Consider the following 12,378-nt stretch of genomic DNA (forward strand, 5'->3'; position numbering starts at 1 on the left):
CTGACCTTGTGCGCCATTAGTTAATTCAAGCACAGTAGTGTGTCTCTAGCGAGATCTTTCTCCGCGAGCTTGGCCGACATGGATAAAAGTTGGGTTGTGTGACAATGCACCTAACTGACTGACCCTTGAAATGTAATGGATTGTGCTTGTGGATTGGACGCTGCTCGTGCCATGGAATGAGCCTCACCTAACTCTGTGCAGAACTGTCTACTTACTACACCTAAACCCTCGTGTGAAATCATCTGGACTGGGGAACCAACTGTGAATATTGCAAATGTTGTAACGACAATAACAAGCTGTAACTGCAAACATAAAGCGTGCCTGCAATGTGCTTATTCCTCGAGGCTAGATGATAATGGATAATTTCCACCGAGTGGTGAACCCCCAGGATGCACCCACCGAGGCCTCCTTTCCCCTCTTCACTTCTCCACTGGGGTCACCCGTCTAACCTTCAACATCCACTGCCGTATCGACATGTGTGTGGTGCATCAGCGCGAGTCCAAGTGGGCAATTTATTTTGCGCATTGCTGCTAACTTATCTGCCCGTCATTTGTATTTCTATGATAAGGTTGGTGGATGCTTTCCTTTCCTTCCCATTCATCTCTTTCTGCCTCGAATTGATGGGGGACGACTGGAACATACCCTGAGGTTTCCGTGCTGGAAATACTGTTAGTACTGTATTTAGGCGGTGATGATCTCTGCCGAGCCAAAAAGAGCCTCCTCGTCTGACACCTGCCCGACAAATCTCGCGCACTCAACCACAGCGGACTGTCCCGTCATAGGCTCTACAATTTAACTGGCTGACCCCGGAGCCAAGCCCCGCCTAGGACGAGGGGAAGTGGGTACATTGGTGGATAAGCTCAAAAAGAGCCCCTTGTGGGGTATCTTGTCACTGTGTAAATCACCATGTCGCTACACTGTCCGAATACCGACCAGGTCCCAAGATGAGAAAGGACTGTTGTGCCTCATCATTGGACGCTCCACAATCTGCCCACATAAAGCGGCTCTGAGTCTGGTCTCATGGACCCTGGCTACAGCGACCGCTTTCTGCTTTGCCGGCCGCGGTAGCTGATTGATTGATTGATTACCTGACATGAAGTCTGGCAACACGTTCGATCTCAGAGGCTTGTTGACTATGAAAACAATGCAGTAAATACATAGTATTTGGTTAGGTGAAAGATATAAGAGGTGCTCAGATATGACAGGCCTTGAATAAGATGAATGGCAATCAGCTGATTGCAGATAAGTACCGCAGTAATTAGGTGCTAGGGGACTTTGGTTTTTGTTCTAGAAATATCGCAGAACCCACGACGCACGTAGTAAATGACGCAGCAAATCTGTCACGGACGGTTACATCTAATTATCTTCAACACTCCATTTAATCTGAGCGGAACCGTCAGTCGACGTTTGTGGTGACCAATTATGCAGCTTTTTTATCCATCAAGCACACCCAATATCTTCTTGTCTAACCCTGTTTTAGGTGGTCCAGGTCTTTTAGTTCAAGCTTGGACTCGCGCGAAGCGTGAACTGACTCGAATAATTCCTACCTGCTATTGTAGGCAATAGTAGGTCTTTATGTAGTAACTCAATTAAATGCAATTGGGTGATGCAGAGAGATAAGACAGCTGCCGTCATCAAATCCCGGCGGACGGTAAACAAACATCACCAATAAAACCATGCATATCTGTAGCATTACTCTGTATACTACCTACCTACACCATCGAGTCTCGTGAGGCACTGCAGTGTCTACATACATTTAGATGCCCCCAATCTCATTTTGCGCAGGATGCAGCGCTACTCTTGCCCCACGGTGACTGCTACGGTGGAACCGAATGCATCAGTGCTCATCAAGCTCGCTTATAGATTACAACTAAGCTGTGATGACGTTCAATATCGATTGTCTCAAAACCATCATGTCCTGATGATATCTTGCCAAATTTGTATCCTGTGATGTCTTCATACGTGTTTGAAATTGCTACTGACAGTACCTCGACTCCGACTTCGGCCCACAGCAGATAGCTGCTCTGTGATTCTCCACCACAATGCGACAAATCAACCATCCTATGCCGATGACGAAACTGATTCAACCCCACACCGAGTAGAATGCAATCCATAAGTAAAACCCTGTCCACAATCTTTGACGTGAAATCCCAAGCTAGCGCTGTATTCCGCAAGAGCCATGTCCCTACCGTCAACTATGAAGGCCGTCGTCTTTGACGGCCTATACAAGATCTCTGTCCAGGATCGACCTGTGCCCCAGAGTAAGTCGTTTGGGCTGCCTGGTCTGAATGCCAACACGCTTCCATTGTCCATCGTAAGCATCACAGCTAACGATACAAGTCCGTGATGGCAGAGACATCATTATCAAAGTGCATGCCGCGGGGTTGTGCGGATCGTAAGAAACTCAGCTCCTCGATAGTTTATCTTATCTTCTAACCCATGACCATAGCGAGCTTCACATCTATCGTGGCCACCAGCCGTCAGGCACTGGGTTCATCATGGGTCATGAGTTTACTGGAACAGTTGTTCAAGTTGGTTCAGACGTGAAAACCATCCACATCGGTGACAAGGTCGTCGCTCCGTTCACAGCTTCTTGGTGTGTTCCTCTTGTCCTTTGTCTCAACGCCATGCTGACCGTTGTAGCGGCAATTGCTTCTTCTGTAATAATGGTTGCTCCGCTCGCTGCGTCGAGAGTCAGCTATTTGGCTGTGAAATTCTCAACGGAGGACAGGCTGAATATGTCCGAATTCCCATGGCCGATGGGACTGCCGTCAAGGCCCCTGAAACTATATCGGACGAAGCTCTCTTACTCATGGCGGACATCTTTCCCACTGGATTCTACGGTGTCAAGAGCGCTATGGAGCTCGTGCCTTCGCAGAACATCCAGGAAGCTACGATGGTCGTCGTGGGCTGTGGCCCTGTTGGGCTCTGCGCCATCCTGGCGGCTACTCATTTCAAGCCTCGTCACCTCTTCGCTATCGATAGTGTTGAGAGCCGCCTGGAGCAGGCTCGCAAACTTGGCGCAGAGCCTCTCAACTTTGAGACTGACAGAGCAGGGCTCGAGGCTAGAATACGCGAGGTAACAGAAGGACGAGGCGCTGACATGGTGGTTGAAGTGGTTGGACAGGCACCAGCTCTGAGAACAGCTTTCGACATTGTGCGGCCATTTGGAGCCATCAGCAGCATCGGTGTCCACAACAAGGAGGTCAGATAAAAGCGTGGGACTTGAGATGGAAAGAGCTAACAGTCATCTATATAGATTCCATGGACAGGTGACGACGCATACACGTATGTAGCCCTCCAATCTGGCCTTGTATGCTCGGCCCAAGACAAAGGACTGACCGGCTGATCTTGTTGCAGGAGAAACATTCGAGTACAGATGGGCCGCTGTCCAGTGCGCAGTGTTTTCAACGAAGCTCTCCATTTACTGGAGCAGAAGCAGGATAAAATCGGGTAAGTGCTTCAGGGGCTCTTAAGCCGATATCCGCAACTGACTGTCGTAATAGTTTCTTGTTTGATCACAAGATGCCGCTTGCGCAAGCCCCCGAAGGATATACTCTCTTCGAGCAGCGAAAGACGCAAAAGGTGGTTTTTACGCTGTAGAATAGTCCAGTAGAGATGGACCGTCTCGGTGTTTAGTTTTGTCGAGGCTTGACCATACCCTCATGCATCAAATAATAAACAACTGTAGAGTCATTATGCACTGTTGCCAGAACAAGTCGCTTCTCTCGTGGGCCTTCGTGCTTGATGGAATCGAAGATATTGGAGAACGCTTTGATGGTCCATTTTTCCTCAGGATGCACTGCCAGCACCCATTCGAGCTCTGGAGTCTGATCCAAGGGTTCGCCTGTAGTCTTCTCACGTTCCAGGGCAGCAATCTGGTCGTCAGGGTGGATGTAGAGCCGGCGCGGTGGCAGGCCTCTGATCAAGGGCCGATGAGCTGTTGTTTCATGAACGTTGAGGGAGGCCCAATCATGCTGATATTGCAGGTTGTATAAGACTGTCGAAGTCACCTCGGCTATCGGATTACGTCGAGAGTCCATGGTGATCGATGACGTTTTATATGTCCAGGCAAGGTTTGCCAAGGGAGACGAGCGTCAAAAGATGGTGCTCCGTATTTAGTCCTAGTAAACGCGGAAACAGTACACGCGTATGAGGGCGGAGTGTGGCTGATAGAAGACGCAAGTTGATGATAGTTTCCGACCAGCCGTACTGTAGCACTGCTGACAAGAGGGGAAGAGAGGGATGATCGCAGATTCTAGACCTTGTGCCGAAGTAAAAAATTAGCTTTTTTAATTTTAATGGATATCGGCCGATGTTGGAGGTGGATAATCACCTTTGTTGAGTGGAGAGCTTAGTACCCAGAGATAGAAGCTAGGAAGGTCCCCCTAAGTTGATCTAAGGACGAATTTGTGGTGCAGCCCTGATAAGGGCGAATGAGATGCTCTCTCAGTGTGAGGTCCTGGCTTTTGACTTTCGTATATCTACCGACACCTGAACGAATCTTACTCACCAGCACCTCGGTACTTAGGTAGATGCGCGTATTGGGAACGAAGATGAGTAACGAGGAATTCAAACCCCGGCGTTGCCTAGTGCTTGTTTAGACTGCGACAGGATCTTAATAAATGGCCCAGTCCCACCATGCTCTCATCAATTGTGGACCGTGGCCGCGTTTTGTTTCCTCCCTGTAACGTTCAATAATTAACAACATATATAATTCGACGCCTTCATGCATTGAATTTTCAACAGCTGTACTTCAATATCAACACTCGTCATTCATTAATAGCGACTGCCTAATCCGAGACCGCCAAGACTACCTCGCCACAATGGCCACGCCTGGGCAACCTTCCTCAAATGGAAGAGATACCGAGCCGTTTCCCAGTCTCGACAATGCATCACCTACAAATGCCGACACCGATTCATCCAACATTCACAATCGTCCAGCAGCATCTTCATCTTTGAGCGGTCATCTGCGAAGAGTTTCGCAAAGCTTCGAAGTTTCCGGCCCTCCGGAAGGTTTTATGGCCGCCACAGGAACCATCGCATCCTCAATCTTCTCCCGGCAAACAGTTACGCGCAGGACTTCGGAGTCCTCGATACCGATGCAAACAGGTCAATCCTTCGGCAACCCGTCTAGGCAGAACACGTTTCCCACCGTCAACGAAGAGGCGCCCGCGGAAAAAGCAACTGCAAGCGAAGCTTCTCCTAGACGAAACTTTACTGGGGAGCCAGCAGCTGCGGCTCCTTTCGACAATGGGTATCACTTCCCACCAAAGCATTCAGCTGGCCAGTCTACGAAACTCGGCTTGATTGCGTTCGGGCATTATGTCTTAACACCTACGGGTTTTCTTGTTACTCTCTATGGCCTGAACGTTGTAGCCTGGGGCGGCATGCTCTTCTTATTGCTCTGGTAAGGGCCTTGTTTAGTATCCCTATTTTGACCATTGCAACCATTCTGACAAGCTTATTAGCAATGCTTCACCGGCAATGTGTGTTCCTACTTGCAATGATATCAACTCGCCCAGACGCAAATGGATAGAGTGGGATTCTCAGATCCTTAACGCTCTCTTTTGTGTCACAGGTTTTGGACTCGCCCCTTGGCGCTTTCGCGATTTGTATTTCCTCCTCCAGTATCGCGTCCAGAAGAAGGAAGTTGCCCTTCGACGCCTGGCAGGCATTCATCGAGGATGGTTTCGTCTTCCAGGATCCGATCAGCTTGACCCTCAGATAGGGCCCCATAACATATCCTCCTCGCCCCATCTCAGCTCGTCGCTGGCCTGCCCGTTTCCCCCAGACAAAATCCCCGATGCTCCCTTGACAGGAGTCCGAGCTCCACCAACTGCTATTACAAGAATGGATGCTGTCGTATGGTTGATGGTATGGAACACCTTCCTGCAGTGCGTCCTGTCTGGGTTTATGTGGGGGTTGAACCGTTACGACCGTCCCAGTTGGTCCACAGGCCTCTTTGTCGCACTTGCTTGTATCGTTGCCGCTATCGGCGGAATCGTTATGTTTATCGAAGGGAAGAAAGTAAAAGGCATCGAAGGCGTCCCTATCAGCCTGGAGGATCAAAAGATGTTACAGGAGGACCGGGAACGCGGTGTATGGCACTACAACAACATCAAGGACAAAGACTTGGCTGCTGAAGAGGCCAAGAAGAAGAAAACGGATAAGAAGTGAGGGAGCATCCATTACATGCTTGCAGACGCAGGATTGGACCATGTTTAGGCCTTTTGTTTTGTTTATGTACGTCTTGTTTGTGTCGATTGGATAATAACAACGATGATGAGCAGCCTCCATCGGAGAGAACTGCCTTGTGCTCATTCACCCCAAGTGGAACATCAACAGTGATACGCCGACATCCACAGGTGGCTCTTACAAAGTGTCTGTCATGTGTGACTTTCCATTATCGTGGCCATCATCGTCAGGCCGCTGCTCAACTCAGCGCAGTCATACTGGTCACCCAAATCGATTGAACATATAGTAACAATTATTTAATAAAATTTTATATGTGCCATTAAAAAAGTGAAATTAATCATCTCAAACAGTTCCTCATTGCTTTAAGTGAGCGTGAAGCCTGGTCTTATCTGTGTGCAGGTCATACAGACTCCACTAATGTAGGACTTGCCGGTTAGTCTACGGGTCCATTATGTTCCAACCATCCATAAACGCGCCCGCCTTTCGGGTAGCACCTGGACTACCTGACTCCGGCCTCATGACGTGCCAGTCCAGAGTTACCTTGTCCCCTAAGCTCCTTCTACCCACCTGTATTTAGTTACTAACCCAGCACTAATCCACTGCACTGGGTAATCCACACTCAGCATCAGACACTCCGCTTCACTATCCATCTTCACCCTCACAACTATCGAACGATACCTGCTATACAACATCCGAATACACGAGGCATCACAATAGCTGTTGCTAGTTTCCTGTTTCCGAAATCTCCTAGATTAAACCCGCCCTTGCTTCGCCGTGCGGCCCCGCGTCATGGGGTTGGCTTACAATACCTACCTCAGCAGCAGCAAGATCTACGGCTGTAAGACATGTAAAGCGCATCTTGCTAATCATGAGGATATCATCAGTCGAGTGCGCACCCCCGATATTTGGACGTTTATGCGTCACTTCAAGTCCGCCCGCTAATATTAGCATTAGAACTTCCGCGGACAGCACGGGAAAGCCTATCTCTTCCACAGCGTCGTCAATATCGAGACGGGCCCTCCAAACGAACGTAATATGACAACTGGCCGACACGTTGTCCGCGATATCACATGCCGCCAGTGTAAAGAAACTGTTGGGTGGAAATACGACAAGGCATATGAATCATCAGAAAAGTACAAGGAGGGCAAATTCATCCTTGAAGCAGAGTTGCTTTGCACGGTTACCTGATGAGGAAGGGCGACGATGGCACTGTTGGAGGCTACTCTCTGGAACTTGGCGTTTTTGGATATGTGTAAGGGCGTTGGATTAATTCGGTATGCTGTGGCATTGGTGTTAACTTCGTGATTGAACAAGGCACGCATTTTCTGTTGTCTTTTAAACGTTTCAATATAACAAAGCTTCTAAACATATGCAGTGCCTAATACATGGACGCCATTCTAAGCAAGTACACTTTCAAATCCAAACTACTAAATATTGCTGATTCCGGCATTACGGTTGAAGTTGCATTCTTCTAGCGATGCTCGATTGGGTCTTCGGGCAAGAGCTCCTCGATCTCCTCGTCGGGGACCTTCAAGAACTCAAAAGGAGGCTGGACGATTCCGTTAAACAGGAAGGTGAAGTATACGAGCAGAGCAAAGCCAAGGATCTGGAGCCACTTGAAAGTTTCCCAACCCAAGCCTAGAGAGACAACCCAGATGAACAAGGTCCTGCATGTGTCGATGGTGGATCTAGAGGTCGCGCTGACGCTTCGAGTTACGGACAAACCAAAGAAATTGAAGCCACTGTTATACGGGTCAGTAATCGGCTAGTCGTTGCTGGTCATTAACACTTACCCAATGCTGATCATGATGAGGAAACTAGAGAACAGAACTTGCTTGTTCTCAGTCATTTGACGCCAGCCTTCGACGATGTCGAAATATCCGTATCGGCCAGCGTCAGTTGAGCCGATGGCCGCATGCAGAATGAGCATGCCCAACAGAGTGAAACTGAAGCCAAAGATACCCTCCCATCCAACTACTCTAAGTGGTTCGATCGAAGATCGTTCTAGGAGCCATTCCTCAAGGACAAACTGTGTGGCCGTGAAAATCTGAGCACCTGCAATGAGAAGGACGCCGACAATGGCTCTAGTGGCATCTGACAAGCCACCGTCAGCTAGAGAGTCCTCTTCCGGGGTTCCAATAGAACCCTCGGGCTTCTCGTCAGGCCAAATGGCTCCAGCCAGTCCCACGACCGCAACTCCAAGAACAACACCCACGAGGGAGAGCCATTGGAAGAGATGCAGGTGTCGCTTGAGGAAGATGACGCTAAAAAGTCCGACAAAGAGAACCAGGGCACCTCGGGTCATTTGGTAAATAGATGCAGCCACCATCAGAAGTCCGGCGTTCATCAGTGTAGTACCGCAGATATCGCAGATAGCGGGTAAAGCAAGCAGGGTGACGCGGTACCCTCTCAGAACGGACGGGCCGGTATGCAAGAGTTTGGTACGGTCGTTGGCTTCAGGTTCAGCTGTGCTATCGGCGCCTTCTTCGGTGTTCACAGCTTGGTAACCTCGTTGTTCCGGGGCAGAGCCCTTGAATCGACGCCAGAGTGCCATGAGTCCAACAACCAACCAGCAGCCCATCTCGCCGATGAACATCTGCGCCGTCTGGAGCACTGGCTGGTTAAAGAAGGCGCGCTTTCGTGGGTTGTCATCGGGATCGCAATTGCGAACGCATTGGTTATCCTAACAGAGAATTGTGTCAGCCAGAACAGCAGATGCGAAAGTGCCCATGCCGTCATACCTGATACTTGGTCAACAAGGTGTTGCAAACACCTGTGAGCAGCATCATAGCTACAAGAAACGGAATAAGGCTTCTGGACGCCATGGTGAAGTAGTAGCCGCTCGACGACAACTAGACCTCAAGTGTTGGATACTGGTCGAATCCAGAGAGATGATGGGAGGTGGATGATGAGACGGGCAGAGAAGCGGCCCTGATAACGGTCTGGAACAAAGAACTGATAAGCTCAAAGGCGGAGCAAGGGCACGGATACGTATCGGCGGTGTCTTGCTACCTAGTGCAGCATGCAGGGTTCAGCAGCTAGTCCAATGTTCGAACGTGGAGGTCTCGCCTCACTAACTGGCTGCTGGCATTCAACACGCACGTGCATCAATAAACTGCTCCACTTCCAGCGTTCAACGCGTAATATGCTGCCTCGAGGCTCTACAATGTATCCTTCGATCTGAGGTGGATCTACGGATGGAGGGGTGCATTCATGCGGGTCGCAGCAAGATCCCAGCCACCAGACCTGACGAAAGTGCAGGTACGAATGGTTGGACATGCATTCATCAACATTGGCATCATATTTGTCTCTCACTTGGATTATTTGTGGCTGGGTTCAATACCAGAATAGACGGTGTCTCAGTGGAGAAAGTCAAGTGACCGTGATACCAAGGTCAGCGCAATCAGTCACCTGCCGAGATCTACGGACAAGTCACGGGAGCATTCCATGTCACGTTTGGAAATGGCTAGGGGGGTGGCCTAATACCCATACTCACCTTAGTAATCGGACTGATTTGGACAGCAACAAATGGCGATCAGCTACGCGAATATGCGAGATCAACCATGATGATAAAAACACATAGACTGAGCAATGACAGAGACGAAATTATTTATGGTCATTCCTTGATTTATAATGTGGTTGTGTGCTGGTTCCAAAAAGAACCGGAAAGGGAGCCTAGATACACCTCGATCTAAAGTACAGTACATGAAATTGATCTCAAAATTGAGTCTTGCCTAGCAAGTTGTCCAACACGGACGAGCATAATCTGGACCGCTAGAATGTCTCAGAATAAAGAGCTGAGAGCCAAAGAGATGGTTTGTTCATCATCTTCGTCTCTCAGGGACGGGGATTGTGAGCTGGTCTGACCAGCAAGTGCCATAACTCCAAACACCGGGCTTCCACCATTCAAGCAGCTTACCAGGTGAACGCCTCCTCAATGAAGTCGATGTGGGATCGATCTTGACGGTTTCGCACGGCCAGTCGAACCTCATCACTCAACGCACCAGGGCCACACACGGTCACAGCCATGGCGCCAACCTGGTGCTCTTGCTCCATACCCAAGAGAGTGTTGATGTTGGGACGTCCTGGGAACATCTGAACCGTGGATGAAGGGCTGTGGATCTCCTTTGTTGATCGAGGCTGGCTGACGAAGAGCATAATTCGGAGAACATCTCTTCTCTTGTCCATGCCAAGAATCTCGGTCATCCAGGGGCGAATCCACTCGAGGTGCTCAGGAGTTTGGATTGTCCAGACCAGCAAGATTCTTCGGGTGGCGACAGTGCCCTCGGAAAAGCCCTCGACAAGATGCTTGATATAAGGGACAGGGTGAGTAATGCCGACTCCACCAGCAAAGAGAACAACAGTGCCGTAAGAGTCGAAAGAGTGGTGGCCACCATAGGGACCCTCGGCAAAGCAGCTGGTCTCGAATCTTCCTCCAGGTGCTGAAACGGCCTTCTTGTAGAGGCTGTCAGTCATACCAGTCCTGCCTCGAATGACGAATGAAATTCGCTGCTGCTGCATAGCCAACAGATCCTGGTTGGTGCTGGCCAATCTCTCGTTCTTAGGGTCCTCAACGCCGTCGTACCAGGCGACAGAGAAGGGGTGAGATTGCCAGTAGCTGATGGCGGGTAGGTACAGGTAGGCGTGCTGTCCAGGGGCGGCTTTCCAGGGGCGGGCCAGTGTCATCGTCAATCGAACAGCGTTTCCGGGAAGAGCCTCGACAATGGTGCGGGATCGCGATCCTCCGACGTGAGAGCGAAGGATACGCCACATGCGTGAAGTTCGGTCGAAACTCCAGAGAACAATGACACCATAGACGTAGCAGAGCCACTTGTACAGTTGGGGGGATGCGGACAAGTGGTAGTACAGACCAACGACAGCGGCGCAGGCTGCGAGGATGTGAAGAGCCTTGAAGACCTCGTAAAAGCCGTGTCGGAGAGGGCTAGAGGCCTGGATCATCAGGAACACAAAGGAGCAAGTGGCCTGAAAGGTATGATTGTAAGTACATGAGCGTAGCCGGAGCTAGGAAACCTAAGCGACTTGACTTACAATGAAACCAGGCAAGATAAAGTTGCCTGCAGGAGGAGTGAAAACCCAGCCATTCTTGCCGTAGTGAGAAATGGTATGGGCAAGTGCCTCGAGAACAACAATGCGACCAAACCATCGGTGGAGGAGGTTGTATGTGTCAAAGGAGATGTTCAACAGAGGGATCAGAGGATTGTTTCGTCCAGCCAGTAAGAACAGGGGAACCTTGAATTGTGTTAGCGACGGGTATTCAACGTTTGCCAAGAAAAGCCACGCCGCGTGAAACGCAGCTATTTTTTTCTATAAGAGTTTGAGTGCAATCATACCATGTTGACAGTGGAGAGAACACCAGTACGGTTGCGAATGACACCACAGGCAGCGCTCATGTCGGCGGAATAGTCGATGTCGATGACACACCAAACGATATTGGAGGCGAAGTAGGCAATAAGGAAAAGTAGTTGAAATCTGGTGGGCAGTGTACCAACGTTGATGGCCTTGCTGATCTGGATTTCGCGGTTGTGTCGCTTGCTGAAGACGGGGGCATAGAGAAGGTTACGCTTGAGGGACGCGAACCTCTGTGAAGGGATGGCGAAGTAGCGTTGCTTGTCATTGTTGAGGCAAGAAACATGTCGGGTGAGTCGAATGATGCGTTCGCAGACTTTCCAGATAACAACGGCAAGTGATACAGAGCCGCAGACGATCATGAGGTACTTGGCGAGGTTACCGTTTGTGGTTTCGGCGATGTCCTTGAGAGCCTGCTGCTCTGGGGTGAGCTCATACCCACCGCGTGGGAGTAGTGAGTTGCCGGAACTCATTGTGAGTGGTGCTGTGAGAGATAACGAAAGACTGGAAACGAAGAGAACAACAACAAGAGATCGAGGGTGGAGTTAAACGAGTCAATAAAACACAAAGGTGAAATAAAAAACGAAACCTCCCCGGGAGGAATCGATTTGAGTTTGGAGAAAAAAAAAAGGCGACGGCCAAGAGAAATGAAGCAGGAAGGAATGAATGCGCAACAAGATTGCGACGGGCGGGAGAAGTGAGCGTAATGTACGTGCGGAGGGAGGAGTGCGGGATGGAGTGAATGGACGGAAATCGATGGAAACCAGCTCCAGCTCCGAAACAATCAATCAATCAATTCCTACTACGCCGTCT

At 49.8% G+C, this 12,378-nt stretch overlaps 6 protein-coding genes across 6 annotated transcripts; 3 read left to right on the top strand and 3 right to left on the bottom strand.

Annotated features, from left to right (window-relative positions):
• Window positions 1-2,179: 2,179 nt before the first annotated feature.
• Window positions 2,180-3,603, top strand: FGSG_05382 (uncharacterized protein; the record flags this gene model as incomplete). Its single annotated transcript, XM_011325605.1, has 7 exons — window positions 2,180-2,261; window positions 2,341-2,395; window positions 2,450-2,596; window positions 2,644-3,205; window positions 3,260-3,288; window positions 3,361-3,453; window positions 3,507-3,603. The coding sequence occupies 7 exons, from the start codon at window positions 2,180-2,182 to the stop codon at window positions 3,601-3,603; spliced, it is 1,065 nt and encodes a 354-aa protein (XP_011323907.1).
• Window positions 3,604-3,635: 32 nt separating this feature from the next.
• On the bottom strand, window positions 3,636-4,043 carry FGSG_12725 (uncharacterized protein; the record flags this gene model as incomplete). The annotated part of the gene is made up of 1 exon (XM_011325606.1): window positions 3,636-4,043. One exon carries the CDS (start codon window positions 4,041-4,043, stop codon window positions 3,636-3,638), a length of 408 nt encoding a protein of 135 aa, XP_011323908.1.
• Window positions 4,044-4,826: 783 nt separating this feature from the next.
• FGSG_05383 (uncharacterized protein) lies at window positions 4,827-6,180 on the top strand (the record flags this gene model as incomplete). Its single annotated transcript, XM_011325607.1, has 3 exons — window positions 4,827-5,410; window positions 5,464-5,489; window positions 5,582-6,180. The coding sequence occupies 3 exons, from the start codon at window positions 4,827-4,829 to the stop codon at window positions 6,178-6,180; spliced, it is 1,209 nt and encodes a 402-aa protein (XP_011323909.1).
• A 600-nt stretch (window positions 6,181-6,780) lies between these two features.
• On the top strand, window positions 6,781-7,565 carry FGSG_12726 (uncharacterized protein). The gene is made up of 2 exons (XM_011325608.1): window positions 6,781-7,086; window positions 7,153-7,565. Exons 1-2 carry the CDS (start codon window positions 6,988-6,990, stop codon window positions 7,384-7,386), a joined length of 333 nt encoding a protein of 110 aa, XP_011323910.1. The 5' UTR covers window positions 6,781-6,987; the 3' UTR covers window positions 7,387-7,565.
• A 104-nt stretch (window positions 7,566-7,669) lies between these two features.
• FGSG_05384 (uncharacterized protein) lies at window positions 7,670-9,023 on the bottom strand (the record flags this gene model as incomplete). Its single annotated transcript, XM_011325609.1, has 3 exons — window positions 7,670-7,940; window positions 7,992-8,881; window positions 8,940-9,023. The coding sequence occupies 3 exons, from the start codon at window positions 9,021-9,023 to the stop codon at window positions 7,670-7,672; spliced, it is 1,245 nt and encodes a 414-aa protein (XP_011323911.1).
• A 1,090-nt stretch (window positions 9,024-10,113) lies between these two features.
• On the bottom strand, window positions 10,114-12,038 carry FGSG_05385 (uncharacterized protein; the record flags this gene model as incomplete). Its single annotated transcript, XM_011325610.1, has 3 exons — window positions 10,114-11,148; window positions 11,248-11,513; window positions 11,579-12,038. 3 exons carry the CDS (start codon window positions 12,036-12,038, stop codon window positions 10,114-10,116), a joined length of 1,761 nt encoding a protein of 586 aa, XP_011323912.1.
• Between the last annotated feature and the right edge of the window lie 340 nt (window positions 12,039-12,378).

Source organism: Fusarium graminearum, chromosome 3, assembly GCF_000240135.3.
Source record: "Fusarium graminearum PH-1 chromosome 3, whole genome shotgun sequence".
NCBI classification, from domain to species: domain Eukaryota; kingdom Fungi; phylum Ascomycota; class Sordariomycetes; order Hypocreales; family Nectriaceae; genus Fusarium; species Fusarium graminearum.

Bases quoted from the DNA above. Each gene is read 5' to 3' on its own strand.
- FGSG_12726 (XM_011325608.1), top strand. From the start codon at position 6,988: ATGGGGTTGGCTTACAATACCTACCTCAGCAGCAGCAAGATCTACGGC. The intron at 7,087-7,152 runs GTGCGCACCCCC...TATTAGCATTAG, and splicing joins ATGAGGATATCATCAGTCGA to AACTTCCGCGGACAGCACGG.